We start from the raw sequence: 23,446 nt of genomic DNA, 5'->3' as shown, positions 1-23,446 counted from the left end.
GAATTGCATCATATAAAGCAAATTGTATAGAGGAGACGGTAAGGAGTTTAAGATTTTAGTACAATAGAAAGACATTGGAAGATTTTGAGAAGGGAATTCTGGTAATCTGATTTATGTTTCAAAATATTACCCTGTTTAGTAAATGAATGTTCAAAAGCAAGATAAATAAAGTAGGGAGATAGTTATGAGACTTTCAGTAATATAGACAAGTTTCTCTCCATTTATTAGATATGATTTATCTCTTGGGAAGATATGCACATGTCTAGTCATAAGTAAGTTAAACACAAAAGGTAATATTACATTTTGTTAATTAATTGTTTTTCCCAAGAGAAAGAAAAAAAAAAGGAACTAATTACGTGGAGAGTATTTAGAAGAAAGGGAAAAATGATTAATTATATAGTGGGTGTCAGAAATACCTGAAAACCATAAATAGAAATCTGGCTAAGGGTCTCTCAAACTAGGGGTTAACTCTGATTTATCTAGCTTGAGCAAGGTGCCTATGAACATATCTGCTCCCATTTTCCTTCTTTTAAAAAATATTTTTATTTATTTCAGAGAAGAAGGAAAAGGAGAGAGAAACATCAATAATGAGAATCATTGATCAGCTGCGGTGAGGAGCCACTCGGAAAAAGACACAGGACAGGGGAAAGAAAATTATTTTATGGATTCTTCAGATTGTTCCAGTTTCCCTTAGAGGAGCAAAATTGTATTACTTGCCAGCATCATGACATATTAATATTTGAATGGTAGGTGGTTTAGGTATTTAAAATCTGGAAAAGGGAGGGAGATATTCCACCCAGCCCCACAGCATTGAAATTAAATTGAAAATGTAAAAAGTATAATGAGATGCTGTGAATGTTTTATTAAAAAAACATACCACGCCCAGCTGGTGTAACTCACTGGTTGAGTGTAGACCTATGAAAAAGTAGGTCACAGTTTAATTTCTGGTCAGGGCACATGCCCAGGTTGCGGGCTTGATCCCCAGTGCAGGGCATGAGTCTCTTTCATCATTGATGTTTCTATATCTCTCTCACCTTTCTTCTCTGAAATAAATAAAAATATATTTCATATATATATTGCCTTGACCAGTGTGGGTCAGTTGGCTGGCTTCATCCTGGGCACCAAAGCTTGCCAGTTGTATGCCGGGTCAGGGCACATGCCCATGTTGAAGGCTCAGTCCCTGGTGGGAGACATGCAGGAGGCAGATGGTTGATATCTCTCTCTCTCTCTCTCTCTCTCTCTCTCTCTCTCTCTCTCTCTCTCTCTTTCCCTCACTCTTCCTCTCTCTAAAAATCAATTAAAAAATATCTGACCTGAAGATTTCTTAAAGTATTCCTCCTGTATTATGAAATGCATTATTTTGTACTATTTATTATGTCCTTTCATGAGATACAAGGAGTTGAGCTTAATATTCATGAAATCACTCTAGTTCTTCCTGTAATTTTGTTCTTAGGAATAAGAATCAGCAAGGGAAGTAAGACCACTCTATGGTAAAGAAAAAGAAAAGCAATATTAGCATGGGCATGTTAAGAGACTCAGAAGCTAGTGATTCAGTTTTAACTCTACTGATTTTAGTGTATATGAAGTTTCAAAAGGAAAGTCATTCAATATTATGTTGAAAGTTTTATATTTCAACCTCCATGTTTCTTCCTGAAAATATTTTCTTAAGGCTGTCATATTTCTTATCATCATAAAGTGTCATATTCAGTAACTTCTTCTAATGGAATGGTTGACGGGTATGGAAATCCTTTTTCCATTAGAGCTTCCTCGAGGAAAGAGATTGCAGAGCTCCTGTTCACTAGAGAATCATCAGAATACCAGTCCTCAGCTGCTTCTATACTTTCGCTGTAATAAGAATCAGAGGATAAGCTTAAGGATGGATTGCTGCTATTTGTTGTTGAGCCAGTCTCTGTAGGGTCATAAATGATCTTTTTTGTTGTAAGGCAGTATTCATCTTTAGAGTGATCTTTACTTTCTGTAAAAGAAAATTAGATTTACTATGAATATTACATGTTCACGAGCCAAATCTTAGTTACAAGGGCAATGTTTCTGTTAAAAATTAGAATCTTGCCCTGGTTGGTGTGGCTTAGTGGGTTGGAGCATCGCCCTGTACACCGAAAGGTTGCAGGTTTGATTCCCAGTCGGGGCACATACCTAGGTTGTGGGTTCTATCCCCTTTGAGGCCCATTTGGGAGGCAACTGATCAATCTTTCTCTCTCTCTTCCTTACCCTCACTAAAGCTCAATAAACATATCTTCGGGTGAGGATTTAAAAAAGAATCTTTTTAGGGTTATAATGGACAGGATGATGATATAGTGAAAATTCTGAGTTGCTATCTTCATATGTACAATGTTTAATATGTAATTAGGAATTAGCAATATTTTTGTGATAATCAAGAGTAGAAAAGTCTATTCTAAATAAAATCAAACTATAAACAGAAGAAGATTCTTAAACCGGGTAGATAAATCAGTTCTGGAAGATCCCTTAAAATTAGAAAAGACATAGTTTCTTAACTATTTATAGCTACATATTGCCTTATTTTAAAAAAAAAATGCCTCCTTGAATAGGCACATGACAAAATGTTTGGTCCATCCACAGTGGAAAGAGCCTATGAGTTGGTTTTATACCAATAAAAGTAATAACTAATATTCCTATAGTGTCTTACAATTACGAAGCAGTTCGATAGATTTCCATATTTCATTTATCCTATTAGTAACTCTTTAAGATAGTTATTACTTGTACCATTTTACAAGAGAAGACTGGGAATTCGAGAAACAACTCACCACAGATCAGATGCAAAATGGACTTCAATCTAGATTTTTGTTACTCTAATCTCATGCTTCTCCTATTACATTATTTATGCTGAAAGTTGGTATTAAAAAATGTTGTTTTAGAATAGGTCACATGTATACAATATCCTAAAACATCTTTTATATATGTTACATATTAACTTTTGATATTAAGGTATAATAATTTTAAAGCTATTTTAAATACCTTGTTACATTTTATACTTAGTATTTCTAAAATTATGTAGGAGGATGATGTTTTGAGATACTACACATAATATACTACTATTTAAAGGCTTATAAAACATTCAGGTCTTTTGACCCTCTGGCATCACTACATGGCAATGACTATGATTCCTTTTGGTATAAACAAGGAACAAAAATTAAAATTTCATATTTTAATTTAAGATATAGCATTGCAAGTTTTGTTTTCTAAAAGATATATGCCCATTCACATGCTAATAAATTAAAGTTTTCTTGAATTTTTATAGTTTTTAAAAATATTTAGATAACATTTAGGATAGCCTCTTGATTTTTTAAGATGTGATTTGCTCTATGTTGATTATAATTTCTTCTAATAAATTGTTAAGAACAAGTACCTTTTATATGTTCTGTTTCCTTTTTTCTTTGCTCCTCCTATATAAAAAAGTTATTTGTATTTAAAAACTGAATTGTTTTAAAATAATTTCTTTAATATATTTGACTTACATACTTAATAATAATATATTCTAACAAAATTTTAAATATATATATATATATATATTCTATTGATATTTTACAGAGAGGAAGGGAGAAAGATAGAGAGTTAGAAACATCGATGAGAGAAAAACATCCACCAGCTGCCTCCTGCACATCCCCTACCGAGGATGTTCCCGCAACCAATGTACATGCCCTTGACCGGAATCGAACCCGGGACCCTTCAGTCTGCAGACTGATGCTTTATCTACTGAGCCAAACCGGTTCCGGCTGTTCTAAAAAAATTTTTAATGGAATAATCTTTTCTTCTATGATAACCAATTTTACTTCTTTGTCACTTTCACCTTTTGTTAATATAAATGCCAGTATAGGCACTGATCTTACCTTGCTAAATTTAGGACCAATTCAATTTGTGACTCCTATATAAATTATTTTAGAACATTACTTCTCACACAGCAATGTGCCACTGTATTATCTGAGGAGCTTGTTAAAATGCAATATTCTGACTCATTCGATTCTGCATTTCTAACAGGCTCCCAGGTAATACTGATATTGCTGGTCTGGGAACCACAGAGTAAAACCCTGGACTGATTAAAGTTCTACCAAAATAAGGTAATGATAAAATGGGCATTCTTATATTTGTTACATGTAAATAGGAAGAATTTCTCCAAAGGGCAAGTTAACAAATCTTTGTGATTAACTTCTATAAATTAATTATGCCAAATAAACAGTTTTGGATTTGTGTAAATATTGTTAGTAATATATTCATCACAACATTATTTAGTATTTTTAAAACCTGCAACTTAAAATTCTAAGGAAATAGTTAAATGTATTTTGTTGCATAGATATTAATACAATAGAAACTCTTTTAACTATGAAAAAATAAACATTACTGGAACAATTAGACATCAGTAGGGCGCCCCCCCCCCCCCCCCCCCGCCCCACCAAATTAACTTTGATCTAAACCTCACATCTTATACTAGTGGCCTGGTGCATGGATTCGTGCACATTGAAAAGAAATTAATTAGAAGGTGGCCGGTGGGGCTGGACTGGGCAAGACGGGGCCGGACAAGCCCTGGAGCCAACCTCCTTGGTCCCTCCCTGGTGTCTACAGAGTGCGTGGGGTCCCTCAGCCTGGCCTGCAGGTATTGGGCCAAAACCAGCTCTCCGGCATCTGCCGAGGAGTCCCGGAGCGTGAGAGGGAACTCTGCAAAGTTGCTGTCATACAGAATGTAGAACATGAACACAGATGTGCAGTAAACCAGATTCAGGGCTGACAATGCCCCAGCAACAACATAACCCATGGCCGAAGGAGGAATCGTACGTGGCCCCATGAAGAACTGGGCTCCTTCCTCTCTGTTTTCAGGGTGCATCACTTGAGAACCACTGCTGCCAAGTCACTGCAGCTCGGCAGCTCCTGCATTGAGTGTCTGCCCTTTGGTGGTCAGTGCATGTCATAGTGACCTGTCGAATGGTTGAACCGTCGCTTAGACTTTTATATATATAGATAGTCAAAAAGTATAAACAACCCAAATGTTCTTCAGCTGATAAACGGGTAAACAAAATGAGGTATGTCTATAAAATGAAATATTATTCAATAAAAGCTTATAAAAAGGAAATATTACTCAGCTATGAAAAAGAATGACGCATTGATATATGCAATAATAAGAATGAACTTTGAAAAAATTATGCAAAATGAAAGAGTCAGATACAAAAAACCTTGTACGCTTCTATCTATAAGAATTGTCCAGAACAAGCAAATCTATAGATACAGAAAGTACATTAATGGTTGCCTAGGCCTAGGACAGTTGGGAGCAGTGATTGCTAAGGGTATGGAATTTCTTTTTGAGGTGATCAAAGTGTTCTAAATTGATTGTGAAGATGGCTCTACAACTCTGTGAATATCTAAAATCACTGAATTATACACTCTAAACGAGGCAAATTGTATGGTATGTAAATTATATCTCAACAAAGCTGCTATATAGAAAATAAAACTAAAACTGGAAAACCTTTAGAAGAGAACATAGAAGCAAATCCTTGTTGGACATGACACTAAAAGCATAATCCAAAGAGGAAAAAAATGAATAAATTGGACTTCCAAATTAAAAACTTATACTTTGCAAAATTCCCTATGAAAAGACAAGCCACTGAATGAGAGAAAATATTTTTAAAATCAAATATTTTAAAAATTTGTTACATAAGTCCATACATATAAAATGACAGAATTATATACAAAGACATTTCTTATACAATGGAATAGTATTCAGTGCTAAACTTATCAATCCTCGAAAAGTCAGGGAAAACCTTAAATGCATATTACTAAGTGAAAGAAGCCAATCTATAAGGGCTACACTATATGATTCCAACTACATGGCGTTCTGAATAAGGCAAAACTATGGAAACAGTAAAACGATCAGTGTTTGCAGGGGTTAGAGGTGAGGGAGGAATGAACAGGCAAAGAACAACAGGATTTTTAGGGCAATGAAACTATCCTATATGATACTCCGATAGAGGATGGCTCTCTCCCCCTCACTTCCCTTCTCCCATTTTTTCTCTCTCCTACTATATATATTCTTTTAACTACATATATGCTTTTCCCAAAACCCATAGAGTGTGTAACACCAAGGATGAATTCTAATGTAAACTATGGACTTTGGGTGATAAAGATATGTCAGCACAAGTTCATTAATTGTAGCAAATCCTGGATGTTGATAGTGGGTAAGGATGTGGGGTAAGGGGTATCTGGGAACTCTGTACTTTCTGCTCAATTTTGCTCTGAATCTAAAACTGCTTGAAAAATAAAAGCTGTATTGAGATGCTATTACACAGTCATCAGACTGTCAAAAATTTAGGAGCCTAAAAATATCAATTTTTTTTTGAAGATGTGGAGCAATCCTATCACTTATTCATGCCTGTAATGCATATTGATACAGCTACTTTGGAAAACAATTTGTAATTATCTAATAATATTGAACATGTACATACCCCATAAGTCAGCCATTCTACTGTTAGATATATCCCCCATAAACATTTCCTTACAAGCAAGCAAAAAAACAAACAAAAAAAAAACAAAACCAAATATCCATAACATAAAATTTGACATATTTATAAAATGGAATGCCATATAACAATAAAAATAATGAACTATAGGTATATGTGCCAACTTGAATGAGTAATATTGCACAAAAAAGGGAGCCCCAATACATATAAAATTTAATAATATATTGTTCAAGAATCTATAACGTTCGTGGTAAAACTGTAAAAAAGGCAAGGACATAGTTAATTGCGATTGTAGAACAGTGGGTCCTTCAGTGAAGGGTGGGAGAGTGGGATGTAAGAGGTAAAGACTCCGGACACATCAAAGGTACTGGTAATGTTCTATTTCTTAGTCTGAGTGGTGGGTATAAAAATTCCATTTATTAGTCTTTAAACTGTGTTTGTATATTCCTTAGTATGTGTGTTGTATTTTACAATAAGAGCTCTTTTAGAAATCAAGCTGTAGTTCTATAGTAATTAAGCCACATTTAAAAAATAATTTTCACCCTAGCCAATTTGGCTAAGCGATTGGAGGTCCTGGGTTTGATTCCAGTCAAGGGCATATACCTCCATTGCAGGCTCGATCCCTGGCTCTGGTCGGGACTCATGCAAGGAGGCAATTAATTGATATGTCTTCTTCACATCGATGTTTCTCTCTGTCTCTCTCCCTCCCTTCCACTCTCTAAAAAATAAATGGAGAAAATATCCTTGGGTGAGGATTAACAACAACAAAGTAATAATTTTCATCCTCTTGCTTGTCTGTTGTTGGAGGAAAGAAACAGTCCAACACACAGGCAGAAACTGAGATGAGAAAATGAGTGACTATATGGGAAAGAGTCTTTTATATACTGAAACTGATTGTGGCTGAGGAAAACACTATCTATACTATGTTTTACTATATTTTTCATTCTGAATTAGGTTCCTTTCACTGACATCAGAGCCCCAAATTTGTGTTTACTTATACATGACTTATCTCTCCCACTAGACTATAAATCTCATGAGAGCTGGGACTCTTGTCTCTCCTTGTTCACTACTAAATTTCCAGTTGCCTAGGACAGCGCCTGGCATATAAGCACTTTTTAATTGTCTTTTTGTATGTATCCACCATTAGATCTGATGACACCATTATATCAATAGTACCTAGCAGAATTCCTAGCATATGATGAGTCTCAGTAAATTCAATTAATATTAAATATGTACATAGAAACAATTTTTTTGCTTTTAAACTTTATTTCAACATAACATAGAAACAGTTTTTTCTGCAATGCTATCTCTATTTCAAACTATCCTTCATTTGAAAGTCAGAGCTTTCTTTAATAACTTTAGAATTAATTTGATCATTAAACCTGCCTGCTTAAACCCCTCCCATCATAATAACGGTATATGTGTATGGTGCTCACTATGTGGCCAGGGACTATTCTGAGCACTTTAATATATATATATATATATATATATATATATATATATATATATATATATATAAAATTGATTTTTTACAGAGAGGAAGGGAGAGGGATAGAAACATCGATGAGAGAGAAACATTGACCAGCTGCCTCCTGCACACATCCTACTGAGGATGTGCCCCCAACCAAGGTACATGCCCTTGACCAGAATCGAACCTGGGACCTTTCAGTTCACAGGCTGACACTCTATCCACTGAGCCAAACCGGTTTCGGCATCAGAGCGCTTTTTATATATTAATTCTTTTAATTTCCATAACAATTCTGTGGAGATGAAATCATCCTCATTTTTCAGGTGAGGAAATTGAGGCACAGAAAAGTTAAGTAACTTGCCTAAAACTACACAGCTAGTCGTCGGAGAGCAATGATTGTAACCTCTTCAATCTATGCTCTTGACCATAATCCCATAATGCCTATATTGGATTTGTAGAACACGTAGTAAACTCCAAATCCGAAAACTGCAAATAAGGCTCCTCACAATGATCTTTTCCCACCACAGCCTTCTATAAACCCTAGGCTCCAAATGTTACCCAATTTTTTCAAACATTCTGCCTTACATAGCTACAAGCCTTTGAACATATTGCCCTTTGTTTTCTTTCCTCTTGGAAAACTTCTGTTCACTTCAAACCCAGCTAAATGTCTTCTCTGTGAAGGCTTTCTTATTTTATGCTCCCTTGTCTGCATTTCTTCAATTTTGTGGCTCTTATCGCCTTATGTTCTAATTTTTCCTTTATATGATTTTCATCTCTACTAACTTTGGGATCATCTAGGTCTGGACTCATGTCTTATTTGTTTATGTAGATGAAGTGCCAAAACCAGTGTTGCCATATTTAAGGCACTCAGAAAATGTTTGTTAAACAAATGAATTAAGTTCGACTTGAGTTCAATATTCAAGATGTATATGAAACTCTGACATCTTATCATTTTGTTGCTATTTTACCATTAATGTTATAAAACCTCTAAAGTATTTGTTTTGTTTATCTACACCACAGTTTTAAGTTTCTACTTTCCCTTGTTTTACGTCACACTTTTTTGACACTTACATTTAAAAAAAGTTCATTATGCATCTGCCTTTCACACTTGTTCTAACTAGCTAGCACCTTGAATGTAGAGTTCGCCTTACTATCCTCAATGTAGTGGGGGGAGGGGGTGCAGAGCTTCTAATATAATGAAGGCTTAATAAATCCTTAATTTTAATTAGTTGGTTCTGTTAGATTATCTGGTTATCTGAGTATCCTCTTATCTCCAAATCTCTTTCCTCTGATAGGCCTGGCAATTTTGCTTTGTTTTTCTTAGACGTTATTCTTCATCCTGTAACAATCACAATATAGAGATGTAGGGTAACAGCTATGCAAGAAGACATTTTCATTTAGTTTTTCAGTGTCCTATAATGTAAACACCAACTAGTTTGAGTATTTAAATTTAGCTCATGTTATTGTTTCTCAGACTGAGAAGTAACTGTAGCTACCCTTTCAAAACTGAAAGACAACAATGCTAATGACATGGTATCAAAAAAATTATTTGAAAACATTGCACTCTACCTGTAATTGGAATATTCCAGTATGAAAATTTCGAGAAATAAAAACACACTGAGAATCTGCTTTACTCTCCACCTCTGATGGTCTTTGGCTGCATCTCTCATCAGTTGCTTTAAATTGGGAATTTTGAAGTATTTCTCTGAAAAAATATTTTATAGAGACTGTTATTTAAAATTAATTTTATTATAAACCAGTTAAAATTTTGTTTCCAATCTTAAGTGTTTAAAATTCAGAATAAATATATTACTAAATATTTTTAAAAGCAAAAATCAATTTCTATATTCCTTTCTGATGTTATTGATTTCACTGTAACTATTTATTCTTAGAATGTAAATTAAACTCCTTCTTATGTAGGGTTAATATTTATAGTTTGAAGATCAACCATTAATTTTTCTAAATTAAACAAATTTTTCAATTGGGTTTCCAAAGAACTGTTGTCCCAGAAAGAAATTCACTACAGACTGATTCATTTGCCTTTCAGCGTAACCATTATTGCTTGTTTCATTTTTGGTTCTTATAAGTGTATTTCCAATAGGACATGATCTCATTCATCTGGGGAAATGATGAACAACATAGACTGATGAACAAGAACAGACCCAGAGACAAGGAAGCATGGATCAGACTGTCAGACCTCCGAGGGAGAGTAGGGGAGGGTGGGGGTAAAAGGGAGAGATCAACCAAAGGACCTGTGTGCATACATATGAGCCTAATCAGTGGTCAAGGACAACAAGGGGGTGGGAGCATGCGTGGGGAGGGGTGGAGGATGAGAATAGGGGGGATGAGAACAAATATGTGACACCTTAATCAATAAAGAAATTTTAAAAGACATTTTAAATTACAGTTTACATTCAATATTATTCTGTTATTCTGGATTGGTCGCAGATGTGCAATACAGTGGTTAGAAAATCATATACTTCACAGAGTGGCCTCCCCCCCGCCCCAATATTTTAAGTACCCACCTGCTCCATACACAGTTACTAAGATATTATTGTTTATATCCCCTATGCTGTAATTTATGTCTCTGAGACTATCCTGTAACTACCAATTTGTATTAATCCCTTCACCTTTTTCACCCAGTCCCCAAACCTCCTCCCCTCTGTCAACTGTTAATCTGTTCTCTGTGTCTAGGAGTCTGTTTCTATTTTGTTTGTTTATTTTGTTCTTTAGTTTCCATATATGAGTGAAATCATATGTAACCATGAGTTTTTTATATCCTTCTTTCTGGTTGTGAGATAATTGATTGATTTTAATGTTAATTAGTCTTTTCGTAAATTTGCCTTTAATGACAAAGAAAATTAAGTGAAATAAAACTCAATGGTCAATTTTATATTGAATAATGTCTCTGATAAAAGTAAATGGAAGGAAACTAAATTGAAACTAATGACTTACAAAAGAAGCGTACCTGTGCTCTTTATCCATACAACCACAATTTTGAGACAGGGTTTAAAATAATCAGGCAGCAAATAAAACCCCAGATGATCAAAGACAGGTATGCATAAGGGAATGTAGTTTCTAACAGTCATTCTAAACACCATGATTTAAATAATAATGTTAATTGCCATTTCTTCTTTCAGAGATTCTAGAGAATTTCCAAATTAATTCTAGAATCTACTGTATATATATTACTTAATGAGGTATTAACAATTAGGGTTTATTCAGTCATTGAATTCAATTCACTTAAGAGTTATTGAGTACTTACTAAGCGTCAGGCATTGTGCTGGGAGTTGTATATATAGTGGCAAAGGAAAATAAACAGTTACTACACTCATAGAACTGTCAGTGCTCTCATGGAACTTAAACCCTAGTAAGGAATACAGACAATAAAATAATCACACACACAAAAAATTTGCAAGTATGGAAAGTGTTATCAAGGAAAGCTACCTGTGGTTAGAGAGGTCAGGGGAGGCTTTCTGAGGAAGGGGTAGTTGAATTGAACGTGTGAAGAAAAGAGAGTAATTATTAGAGAGTGTGGTGCAGGAGGTGAGATGTGGGAGTAAGGATATTCTAAAGGCCAAAGTCCTAGTGGCCAGATTAGAACATTGTAGTAGAAGCACAGAAAGCAAGAGAGAAAATGGAAGATAAATTTGGGGACTATGCATGGGAAGACCATGTAGGGATGTAAAAGTCATGTTGTTTTTGTCTTTATCCTAAAAGTCATGGAAAATCCTTTTATAATATAGTGGGGATGGGGTACAAAGGTGATGTCACTTTTATTTGGACAATGTCTGCCTTAAATATGGAGGAAAGATTAAACAAGGATGATAGTGAAAGTAGGGGGTCACTTATAACTCCTACTGCAGTAGTCTATGTGGAGGATAACATTTGGATAGAGTAGTGGTAACTGAAATGGATAGATCTCTTTTTTTCTCCCTGTCTCCTCTTTCCCCATCTCTCTCAAATCAATTAACACACACACACACACACACACACACACACACACACACACACACCCCACCCCCTGGTTAGTCCCATCCAGTTCTATGCCTTTAGAAAATCTAAATCTTGCCGGGACCGGTTTGGCTCAATGGATAGAGCGTCGGCTTGGGGACTGAAGGGTCCCGGGTTCGATTCCAGTCAAGGGCATGTACCTTGGTTGCGGGCATATTCCCGGTAGGGGGTGTGCAAAAGGCAGCTGATCGATGACTCTCTCTCATCCATGTTTCTAACTCTCTATCTCTCTCCCTTTCTCTCTGTATGAAAATCAATAAAATAAATAAATAAATAAAATAGAAAATCTAAATCTTTAGTCCTGACTTCTCTCATGAAATTCATATTCGTCAAATCTAACTGTCTGTTTAAAATTTCCACCCGGATGCCCAATGGGCTTTCAAAAATACATCCAAAATACAACTCCGAGTTTAAAACCACTCCCTCAGCTTACTCTCTCTCCTCTAATCGTCTCCTTATCCAGTAAGTGGCACGAACAAATACTCAGTTGCTCACAGTACCTAGGTGTTAGCATTAATTGGGCCATTTCACTTATTTTTCTTTACCTCATGTAATTCATCAAGCCCTCTAACTTAACCTGCAAAACATATTCCAAATCCAACTCCTTCTCCCCATCTTCTCTGCTTCCCTATTAGTCAAGACACTATCATCTCTCACCTGGACTATGCAAAGCCTCCTAACTTGTCTCTCTGCTCCCACTCTTGCTCCATTAGAATTCAGGCTTCACAGGCAAGAAAAATCTTTTAAAAATATGTCAGAACTTTCATACATTGCCAGCTGGAGTGTACACCAACTTTGAAAAACTGGCAGGTTCCTATAATGTTAATCACATGATCTATTCAGGTATTTATCCAACAGAAGTGAAAGCACGTGTACAAAAATATTTATACAAGAATGTTCACAGCAGCCTTATTCTTAACAGCTAAAAGCTCGAAATGACCCAAATGCCCATTGACAGAGGATAAATAAACAAACTCAGATGTATCCATACAATGGTATGCCAGTCATCAATAAAAAGAATGAACTGCAGATAAAATTCAGCAACATAAATAAACCTCAAAAACATGTTAAGTGAAAAAAAGCAGGCATAAAGTCCATATGATTCCATTTACATGAAATTTACGAATAGGCAACATTAATCTATGATGATAAAAATTAGAATGATGACTGCCTCTGGGTAGAAGGAGGGAGTAATACCTGGAAAGGATTGTGAGGGGACTTTACAAAGTGATGGAAAAGTTCTATATCTTGACTGGGATTCATGGGAAATTTTGTTGAAATTCATCGTAATACATTTTCGCACTTTTTTGTATGTAAATTATATATCAAACTTTATGAAGTGTTTAATTCATCTATTAAACATCTATTAAAGGTGAAATTATTACCTTTAATATAAGAATACTATTATGAAATCTAAATGAGATAACATATAAAGCACATACATGCTTAGTATGTAGTAAACACTCAATGTTAGTTATTATTATGATGATAATGTGTTATTCCCCTGCTTAAATCCTGATAGCACAAACAGTAAAATGAAACCTCCATATTCTAGCCCAGCGATTTATTTTTCTTTTTTCAATTTAAATTTTTTATTGTTGACTAGTCCAGCGATTTTCAACCAGTATGCTGCATCACACTGGTGTGCTGCAAGATTTTTTAAAACATGCTGATAGCTGACTATTCAGTCAGGAGCACTGACCTATTTTCCCTTATGTTGTCAAATTTAAAAAAATGACAACAGTCAATGCAATAGCTGTTTAGTGTGAATGAATAAAAATTATACATATTTTTTGTTAGATTGGCAAAAAATACATTTTTTGGTGTGCCACAGAATTTTAGTAATTACTTCATGTGTACAATGAGATGAAAAAGTTTGAAAAGCAATATAGAGTTACCCCCCAAAATTAAAAATGGAACTGCCTTATGGCCCAGCAATTCTACTTCTGGGAATATACCCAAAGAATCTGAAACACTAATTTGTAAAAAAATATATGTATCCCTATGTGCAGCATTATTTAAAATAGCCAAGATTTGGAAACAGCCTAAGCGCTCATTAATAAGTGAGTGAATAAAAAAGGTATGGCACATTTACATAATGGAATACTACTCAGTCGTTTAAAAAAGTGAAATCTTATCCTTTGCAAAAGCATGGATGGACCTGGAGAGTATTATGCTAAGTGAAATAAGCCAGTCAGAGAAAGACAAATACCATGTGATCTCACTTATGTAAACTAACAAACAAAATAGAAACAGACTCATAGATACAGAGAACAGACTGACACCTGTCAGAGGGGAGGGGTTTGGGAGGTTGGGTGAAAAAGTTGGAGGGATTAAACAAAACCAACCAAACAAATGACAAAAACCCCACAAACAGCGCATAGACTCAGAGAACAGTATGGTGATTGCCAGAGAGAAAGCAGGGTGGGGAGAGGTAGAAGAGGGTAAAGGGGGCATAAATGGGGATGGAAGGAGACTTGACTCGAGGTGGTGAACACAGAATACAATACACAGATTATGTATTATAGAATTGTACACCTGAAACCTATATAATACACAAGATAATTATTAACCAGCATCACCCAGTAAACTCAATAAAAGAAGAAAACACCAAATTTTAGGTGTTAAAAGGAACTGAGGTGTCAAGTATCCCTTTTTCTGTGTCTGGGAAAAGACTATAGAATCTTTTCTTAAGTATCTTTTCTTAAGTATCTTCTGAAGAAAGGGAGCCTTCCTGTCAGTTATGTTTTTGGCCCCTATTAGTAATGAAAACAATTTTAAATTTCTGGCCTTAAACTTTTCTAGAAGACAATTCAAACATATGTCTTCTAGAAAATACAATGGATCTCATTATTTCTTAAATTTTTAATGCATGAAGATTGCTATTATACTATTTGGACAATTATACTACTAAAACTTCTCTCTTCAGGCTACTTCGAACATGTAAACCTTTCCCTCCCGATCAAAGGGTTGATAACCAAATCTCAAATTACAGAACCAACACTATTTTTGTTATTTAAACTTAATACCATTTGAAAAACTCTTTCATTGAATTTATAAAAGGAAAAGAAGTAAAATATTCCGATAAACCTTACCTCCGTTTGCAAATCAGGAACCACAAAGCTGATGCCAAAGCAAAGAAACCAATTCCAAAAGCAACAGCAGAAGCAGCCAGAAAATAGGTTAAGTGATTAGAAAAACCTATACAAATAAATTATAAAAGAATATTTCACGCATGTATCTTCAATCTCTAGGTAAAATAATATATTTCAAATGATACTATATAGTGTAGTGTTAAGACATTAACTAGGAAGTTGGGAGACCTGAATTCTGCTCCTGTGCAATTCTCAGAAATGTTAAGATCCTAATCATGCTGATTAGGGCCCAATGTGCTCAACTCTGTCTGACCCTGCCAGGATGGGAGACTTCAGTTGTATTTGTTTTTGTATGGCTGTCACCTCCTTTTTTTCTGATCTATTATACTTTTCTCCCTTCCCTGTCCAGCTGAGAATTTTTATTTTTCTGGCGTCATTCTTTGCAGTCTTCCAAAATAAGATACTTCATTTAAAGATTTTGATTATTAATCACAACACAAAGTTAGATGAGGATAATAAAGAATAAGTATAAGGAATTTATAAAGATCTTAGGAATTTTTAAACATGTTATCCATACTTTATCTCATGAACAGTAACATATCGTAGCCAACCCTAAACAAAAGCAATATAAAATAATAGCATATCAAAAGTTTATAATTGAAAAAGCTTATAGGACTAATAGGTATAGCTCCTTCATTAAAGTTGAGGCCCAGGTAGTCCCAGCTGGTTTGGCTCAGTGGATAGAGCATCGGCCTGCGGACTGAAGAGTCCAGGTTCAACTCTGGTCAAGGGCACATTCCTGGGTTGTGGGCTTGATCCCCAGTAGGAGGCATGCAGGAGGCAGCCGGTCAATGCTACTCTCTTATCATTGATGTTTCTATCTCTCTCTCCCTCTCCCTTCTCTGAAATCAATATATATATAATTTTTTTTAATTGAGGCCCAGGTAAGAGAAGTAACTGACTAAGGTTAGGTAGCAAATTAAAGCCAGTCCTCTGTTTTCTGTTTTTATTATTATTATTATCTTAATACCAATTATCTTAATACTAGTATGTATTCAAAAGAATAGGAATAAAGAAAGGTAATTATAGTCAGATAGGTCAAGTATTCATTGAGATTCTGAAATCTCCTACTTCAGCAAAAAGGGAATTATAGAAAGCTTTCACAGAAGGCTGTATAGAACTTGAAGGGCCCTAAAACAACCTAGGGATGTTTTATTTGAGAATAAAAGGGTTCAAAAATATAAAACTAACAGAAGCTCTTTATGTGTAAGCATATTATAAGTTCTACTAGGGATATGACATAATAAAGACTTTGCTCTCATATTTTAATTGCTTTAAAATATTTTATAAATTATTATATATGAGTTTTTATTTCAGTAGTGTCAGGTAGCAAGTACAAGTATGCATTAAATTTATGAGAAACTGTCCAAACTGCTTTCCAGAGTGGCTGTACTGTCTTGCTTTCCCACCAGCAATAAAGTATAATAGTTCCTGTTTCCTCTGTATCATCACCACCACTTCATAGTGTCAGTTTTATTTCAGCCATTCTAATACATGTGCAATGGCATTTCATTGTGGTTTTAATTATTTTCCTTTCCTTAGTGAATAATGAGGTTGAGCATCTTTCATGTACTTATTTACCATCTATATAGCTTCTTCACTGAACTATGTGTTTAAATCTTTGCTAATTTTTTAGAATTCTTCATACATTCTGGATACAAGTCCTTGGTCAGATATATGATTTGGAGATATTTTCTCCCAGTATGTGGCTTGTCTTTCCAATTCTCTTAACAGTGTCTTTCACAGAGCAAAACTTTTAAATTTTGTTCACGTTCAATTTATCAATTTTTTTCTTCTATGGATTGTACTATGGGGTCCTATTTGAGAACTCCTTGCCTAACCTAGATCATGAAGATTTTCTTGTATGTTTTCTTATAAAAGATTTGTAGCTTCCATACTTGAGAATATTTATAATCATATGTAAATAACTCATGAATTAAAGAAGAAATCAATGGAAATGGATAAACTAATTAATAATGAAAGCACTCTGTATAAATACTTGCAACAACAATGCTGGACCAAATTCAAGGGAAATGTATGACCCTAAATACATATATTAGAAAAGAAATCTGAAAAATAATGAGCTTGTCATACAAATTTTAAGTTGACAAAGACTAGCAAGCAAAATAAGCCCAAATGATATAGAGGAAGGAATTAAAGAACAGAAATTAATGAAATGCAAATTAAGATTTGTGGTCAAGACTAATAAAATGGCAAATCTCCACTAAGATGAACCAAATTAAAAGAAGGCATAAATAAACAATATTAAAAATGAAGAATGGACATGCCGAGACCGGTTTGGCTCAGTGGATAGAGCACTGGCCTGCGGACTGAAGGATCCCGGGTTCGATTCCGGTCAAGGTCATGTGCCTTGGTTGCAGGCACATCCCCAGTGGGGGGTGTGCAAGAGGCAGCTGATTCTCTCTCATTGATGTTTCTAACGCTCTATCCCTTTCTCTTCCTCTCTGTAAAAAATCAATAAAATATATATTTTTAAAAAAAGAATGAATATAGTTATAGCAGAGATTAAAATAAGAAAATTTATGCTAATATCTCAAAACTTATACTAAATTATTATATATACCTAAAAAATGACTTACAAAAAGTGACTCAAGAAGTAATAGAAAACCTAAACGAACATGTATCCATTAAATTGAATCAGCAGTTACAATTTCCCCCAAAGAGAAAAGCAGGCCCCAATAACTTTACAATTTCTACTGTATACCCATGATTCAAGTATTTCTTATCTTATACAGGCTCTTCCAGAAAATAGAAAGAGATTGTTGGCTGTTTGTCCAAATACATTTTCCTCTTCTTCCCAGGCAAAAAGGTAGACTACATGTCCCAGCTTCCCATACCATTAGGTGAAGCCATGTGACTGAGTTCTAACCAGTGGAATTTGAGTAGAAGTGATGTCATAAAAAGCTCCTAAGCACCTTTCTTCATGTTCTTTCTCTTTTAGGCTTAACTGGGATGAAGATGATTAGAAGGGAACTTTGGAAGCCATGTCATCATGAATCTAATTGACACTCAACCCAAATAAAATGAAATGTAATTCTACACAAATGCCTCCAAAAATTTAAATACAAGAGAACACTTTCAATTCATTCTATGAGGCCAGCTTTACTTTGATATCAAAACCAAACAAGAGCCCTAACTGGTTTGGCTCAGTGGATAGAGTGTCGGCCTGTGGACTGAGGGGTCCCGGGTTCGATTCCGACCAAGGGCACGTGCCTGGATTTCAGGCTTTATCCCCAGTGGAGGATGTGCAGGAGGCAGCTGATCAATGACTCTCTCTTATCATTGGTGTTTCTATCTCTCTTTCCCTCTCCCTTCCTCTCTGAAATCAATAAAGATATATTTAGAAAAAACAAACAAACAAAACAAGAACAAGAGCCGGAGCAAGAAGAGAGAAAGAGAAGAAATATAAACAACATAAATGCAAAATGCATCTATGTTATGCATTATGAACATAAATGCAAAAATGCTAAACAATATTTTAGCAAATAAATACAACATTATATTCAAAGGATAATATATCATGACCAATTAAAAAGATAATATATCATGACCAAGTGCAGTTTATCCCAAGAATATAGGGTTGGTTTAGCATTTTAAAACCAATCAAAGAAATATGCCATATTAACAAGTTTGGAAAGAAAATCCATACAATCAACATGGATCTATGTCAATAGACAGGAAACAATTTGATAAGATCCAACATCTATTCCTCCTTTGAAAAAAAAAAAAAGGCACAAAAAACAAATCTCAGGAAACTACAATAGAAGGGCAACTATCCTAGTATCAGGTTCCTCAACCTGATAAAAAGCCATTTAAAAAAAAATAATCAAACTTAATGATACAAGACTGAATGCTTTCTTTCTAAAATCAGGAGCAATACAGGGACTTTCGTTCTCACAACTTTTATTCAAAAACTAGAGGCCCAGTGCACAAAATTCATGCACGGGGGGTGGTGGGGTGGTGTGTGTGTGTGGGGGGGGGGGGGGGGAGTTGTCCCTCAGCCCAGCCTGCACCCTCTCCAATCTGAGATCCCTTTTACAATCCAGGACTGCTGGCTCCCAACTGCTCGCCTGCTTGCCTTCCTGATTGCCCCTAACCGCTTCTGCCTGCCAGCCTGATGACCTCCTAACCACTCCCATGACAGCCTGATTGATGTCTAACTGCTCTCCAGCCTGTTTGCCCCCAACTTTCCTCCTCTGCTGGCCTGGTCACCCCTAACTGCCTTTCCTTGCAGGCCTGGTGCCTCCCAACTGCCCTCCCTTGCTTGCCTGATCACCCACAACTGCTCTCCCTTGTAGGCCTGGTCCCTCCCAAGTGCCCTCCCCTTCTGGCCATCTTGTGGTGGCCATCCTGTGTCCACATGGAGGCAGGATCTTTGACCACATTGGGGCAGCAATCTTGTGAGTTGGAGTGATGGTCAATCTGCATATTACTCTTTTATTATATAGGATATACTGATGGTTTTAGACAGTGAAACCGGGCATGAGAAAAAAAAAAAAATAGAAGGCATCTTGATTAAAAAAATAAGAAATAAATGTTTATAATCTCAGAGTTATAGTCTGAATGTTTTTGTGCCCCCCCCCCCCAAATTCATATGTTGACATTCTAATGCCCAGTGTGATATTGGTAGTCAATGGGCATTAGATGGTAGGGCCTTCGGAGGTACGTGGAGCCCTCATGAATGGGATTAGCACTCTTATGAAAAAGATCCCACAGAGCTTCCCACCCCCTTCCAACCATGTGAGGAAACAGCAATAAGAAGAAGGATTTCTCCAGACTTAAAACTTGGCCATGCAGGTACCCTAACCTCAGATTTCCACTTACCAGAACTGTAAGAAATAAATTCTGTTGTCTATAAGCCAATCAGTTTGTGGTATTTTATAATAGTAGTTCAAGTGGACTAAAATACACAGAGAACATAATAATCAATGTAAAAAAACCTGTGGAATTAAAATGAACCCTGGGTGGTTTGGCTCAATGGACAGAGCATCTCCTTGTGGACTAAAGGGCCCGGGCTTGATTCTAGTCAAGGGCACATACCCTGGTTGCAGGCTTGATCCCCAGTAGGGGGCATGTGGGAGGGAGCCTATAGATGATTCTCTCTTATCATTGTTGTTCCTTTTTCTCCCTCTGCCTTCCTTTCTAAAATTTTTTTTTTAATTTTTAATTAGAACTACCATATGATGCAGCAATCCCACTACATCTACCTCAAGAGAGTGAGGGGGTTTGAAAGATTAAATTATCTAATGAATGAAAAACATATTAAAAGCTGGGGGGGGGGGAATTATTAAATGCTATTAATCTGGTAAGAGTAAAAGTCAAACTCCTTAATTTCCAAAACAGATCAGATACTTATCACTTGAATATCTGTCATATAAAATGCATTTTTCCTTCAGTAAATAATAAATGACTTCAAATCACATCACTCAGATAGAAAATTTTAAAATAAGGATCTTACATCATCTTGGTGTTTATTCATTTGAAATCAGGTTTTTTCATTCTGAATAGTTTAAACAAAATGTATGTTATGGTAAAATGCCTCTTTATGTGCTTTAACTTGTTAAATTGCTAAAGTACAACCTTACTTCTGCTTAAGAGTACATCTTCATTATACAAGTTAGCAAATAGCTTATATCAATACAAATGTCCAACAATGTAATGAGATCATTGCTACTTAAAATACTTCCTGCACGAATAATTTAACTGTTTGCCATGTAGAAGCCTTATTTCTCAATAAGTTTTGCAACTTCTGTATCTTCGCAAGCAGGCATTGAAGACACTTCAGCTTTTACAATACTCTTTATCCCAAGTTTGATAAGCTACCTCTGACTAAGCCACATGCAAATGTTAAATACTTAGGTGTGTGTTCTAAGTTGTTTTCCTGCAGACATCTGAGTAAGCAGATGAAATTTGTTGTCCTGAAGTACAGAGATGCCTTGATGATTTGTCCTTAGACTGTCGATTTGTTTCTGTAGTTCAGAAATCTTTACAAATGAACTTCATGGTATCTAACTCATCCTTGAACCTTGCTGTATCTTTTGTAACCCTGTCGATCCTTGTCCACTCCAAACCCTCTGTTTTCCAGCTTAGCATTCATTTTCAGCTCCTTTCAGCTCCTTTCAGCTCCTCGGACAGTACATTCTTGACACCACTTCCTTAGGGAGAAGCACAAACAAGACCTCCTTGGCCATTTCCTGCTTATTCCTCAAAGCTCTGGTTTTTGGTTCCCTGTTTGGGCCAGGCTCATGGATGCTGGCTAGCTCCAGAGCTATTTGGACTGCGCAGCTGCTCCCTCGGTCCCCAGCCTGTCCCTGGTTGCTAGGAGACGGAGGAATTCACTTGGTTTCCTGAACGCTGGTACTGGAGTGAGCCCAGGCGTGGTCACCCAGGGTGGCCAAGTCCTCCGGCCGAATCTTAATATAATGTCTTTATAGCAAGGACATAATAAAATAAAATAAAATAAAAAGATTGTATAGGGAATAACCATCTAAACATCATATTATTCTCAGTGTCCCTTATATAAGGATTCTGTAACAAACTTCTTTTAGAATTCATTATCAAGAAACATTCTTTTCAAACCAACTGGCAATGTGTTCATTTGTCAGATAATAAGATTTAGATACCCAGTATTTCTTTGCCTTGAATACTAGAAAATTCAAACTAAAATTCATGCTTGATTATGGAAGTTATGTTAGCTCAAACACTCAAATTTTGCACTTATGGCATTTCCATTTTTCCTTCTAGTTTATGTATTTTTATATCTTTACTAGAGGCCCGGTGCATGAAAATTCATACACTGGAGCTGGGGTGTCCCTTAGCCTGGCCTGCCCCCTCTCACAGTCTGGGAGCCCTCAGGAGTGGGAGGCAACCCAGCGATCAGGGGAAGGTGACACCCCATCACACCTCTGCTGCTGCCACTGCCGGCAGGGCAAGCCTTGGCAGCTGGGCAGCCACCATTCGAGGTTTGCCTGCATCTCGGGTTGGCCCTAGGTGGCTGGGGGAGCTGAGAGGACTGTGTGCTGCCATCTTGTGCCTGTGGGCATCACCATCTTTGAGGGCAGGGCAGTCAATTAGTATATTCCTTCCTTATTGGCTGTGGGTCAATTAGCATATTCCCTCTTTATTAGATAGGATCAGTTCTATTTATGTGACTTTTACTGAAAACTACATTAAATCCTTTCTGAAAGTAAAAAAGGTACACATTTAAAAAATTCACTGGAGCTTAGTACTTTAAAGAAAAGGGCCATATATTATTCACTCTTGTATCCCTTGATAATTCTTTTAAATTTATCCTTAAATAGTGCTTGTAGCATAGCACACAGTAGGAATTTAACTATGAATGGTTCATACTGACTTTGAAGAACTTTTACACAATGGGAGTAGGACTCATTAATTCACCGATTATTTACTGAGTACTTACTATGTGCCAGACACTGTTCTGAAGCCAGTGGTACTGTGATGAACAAGAAGAATGTCCTGGGCCCTGGACAGTGTTGCTCAGTGATAGAGTGTCAGCCCTCAGGCCAAAGGGTCTCAGGTTCGATTCCAGTCAAGGGCACATACCTAGGTTGCAAGTATGATCCCTAGCCCCAGTTGGGGCACCTGTAGGAGGCAACCAATCAATGTGTCTCTCGCACATCAATGTTTCTCTCTCTCTCTCTCTCTCTCTCTCTCTCTCTCTCTCTCTCTCTCTCTTTCTCTCTCTCCCTCCTTACTCTCTCCCCTCCACTCTCTCTAAAAATCAATGGGGAAAAGTATCTTGGGGTGAGGATTGAAAAAAAAAAAAAAAAGAATATCCTGGGATTCATATTTTAGTGGGAGGGGACACATGATAAACACATAAGTAAATAAGATGCACATAAGCAAATAAGAATGAGATAAGCAAATAATCCTAATATATAAAGAGCCCGGGTCCTTAATGTCTAAAATGACCTAACAGATGACCGAACGCCAGGCTGCATGTGTGCAGCAGGCTTGGGTGGATGGGGACTAGGGAGTGGGCTGAACTGCTGACCTCTCGGTCTCTACTGCGTTGTGGGTGCCACAGTGACCCAGCACTGCCTGCCATCGCCAAGGCGGGTGCAATGTGATTGGTTGGGAGGCCCCACCATCACCCCATGATCACCTGCAGGGGGAGGCCAAGGCCACCGGCTGGTGCAGAGGGCCTCCCTCTGCAGGGCAATCAATCACTGGGCTTCTGGATTGTGAGAGGGCGCAGGCTGGGCTGAAGGAACCCTCCCTTTAGTGCATGAATTTCATGCACAGGGCCTCTAGCCTATCTAATAATAGGATAATATGCAAATTAG

The 23,446-nt window shown here is 36.5% G+C and overlaps 1 protein-coding gene across 1 annotated transcript; it reads right to left on the bottom strand.

Annotated features, from left to right (window-relative positions):
- Nucleotides 1-1,624: 1,624 nt before the first annotated feature.
- Nucleotides 1,625-17,993, bottom strand: LOC311616944 (uncharacterized protein C1orf185; the record flags this gene model as incomplete). The annotated part of the gene is given in 6 exon segments (XM_084872948.1): nt 1,625-1,712; nt 1,714-1,975; nt 3,386-3,422; nt 9,520-9,655; nt 15,060-15,165; nt 17,978-17,993. Coding segments are annotated over 6 exon segments (645 nt in total).
- Between the last annotated feature and the right edge of the window lie 5,453 nt (nt 17,994-23,446).

Source organism: Pipistrellus hanaki (assembly GCF_964339955.1).
Source record: "Pipistrellus hanaki genome assembly, chromosome: 2".
Classification (NCBI taxonomy): Eukaryota; Metazoa; Chordata; class Mammalia; order Chiroptera; family Vespertilionidae; genus Pipistrellus; species Pipistrellus hanaki.
The sequence above is the reverse complement of the archived record's forward strand: the minus strand, read 5'-3'. Positions and strand labels throughout refer to the sequence as shown.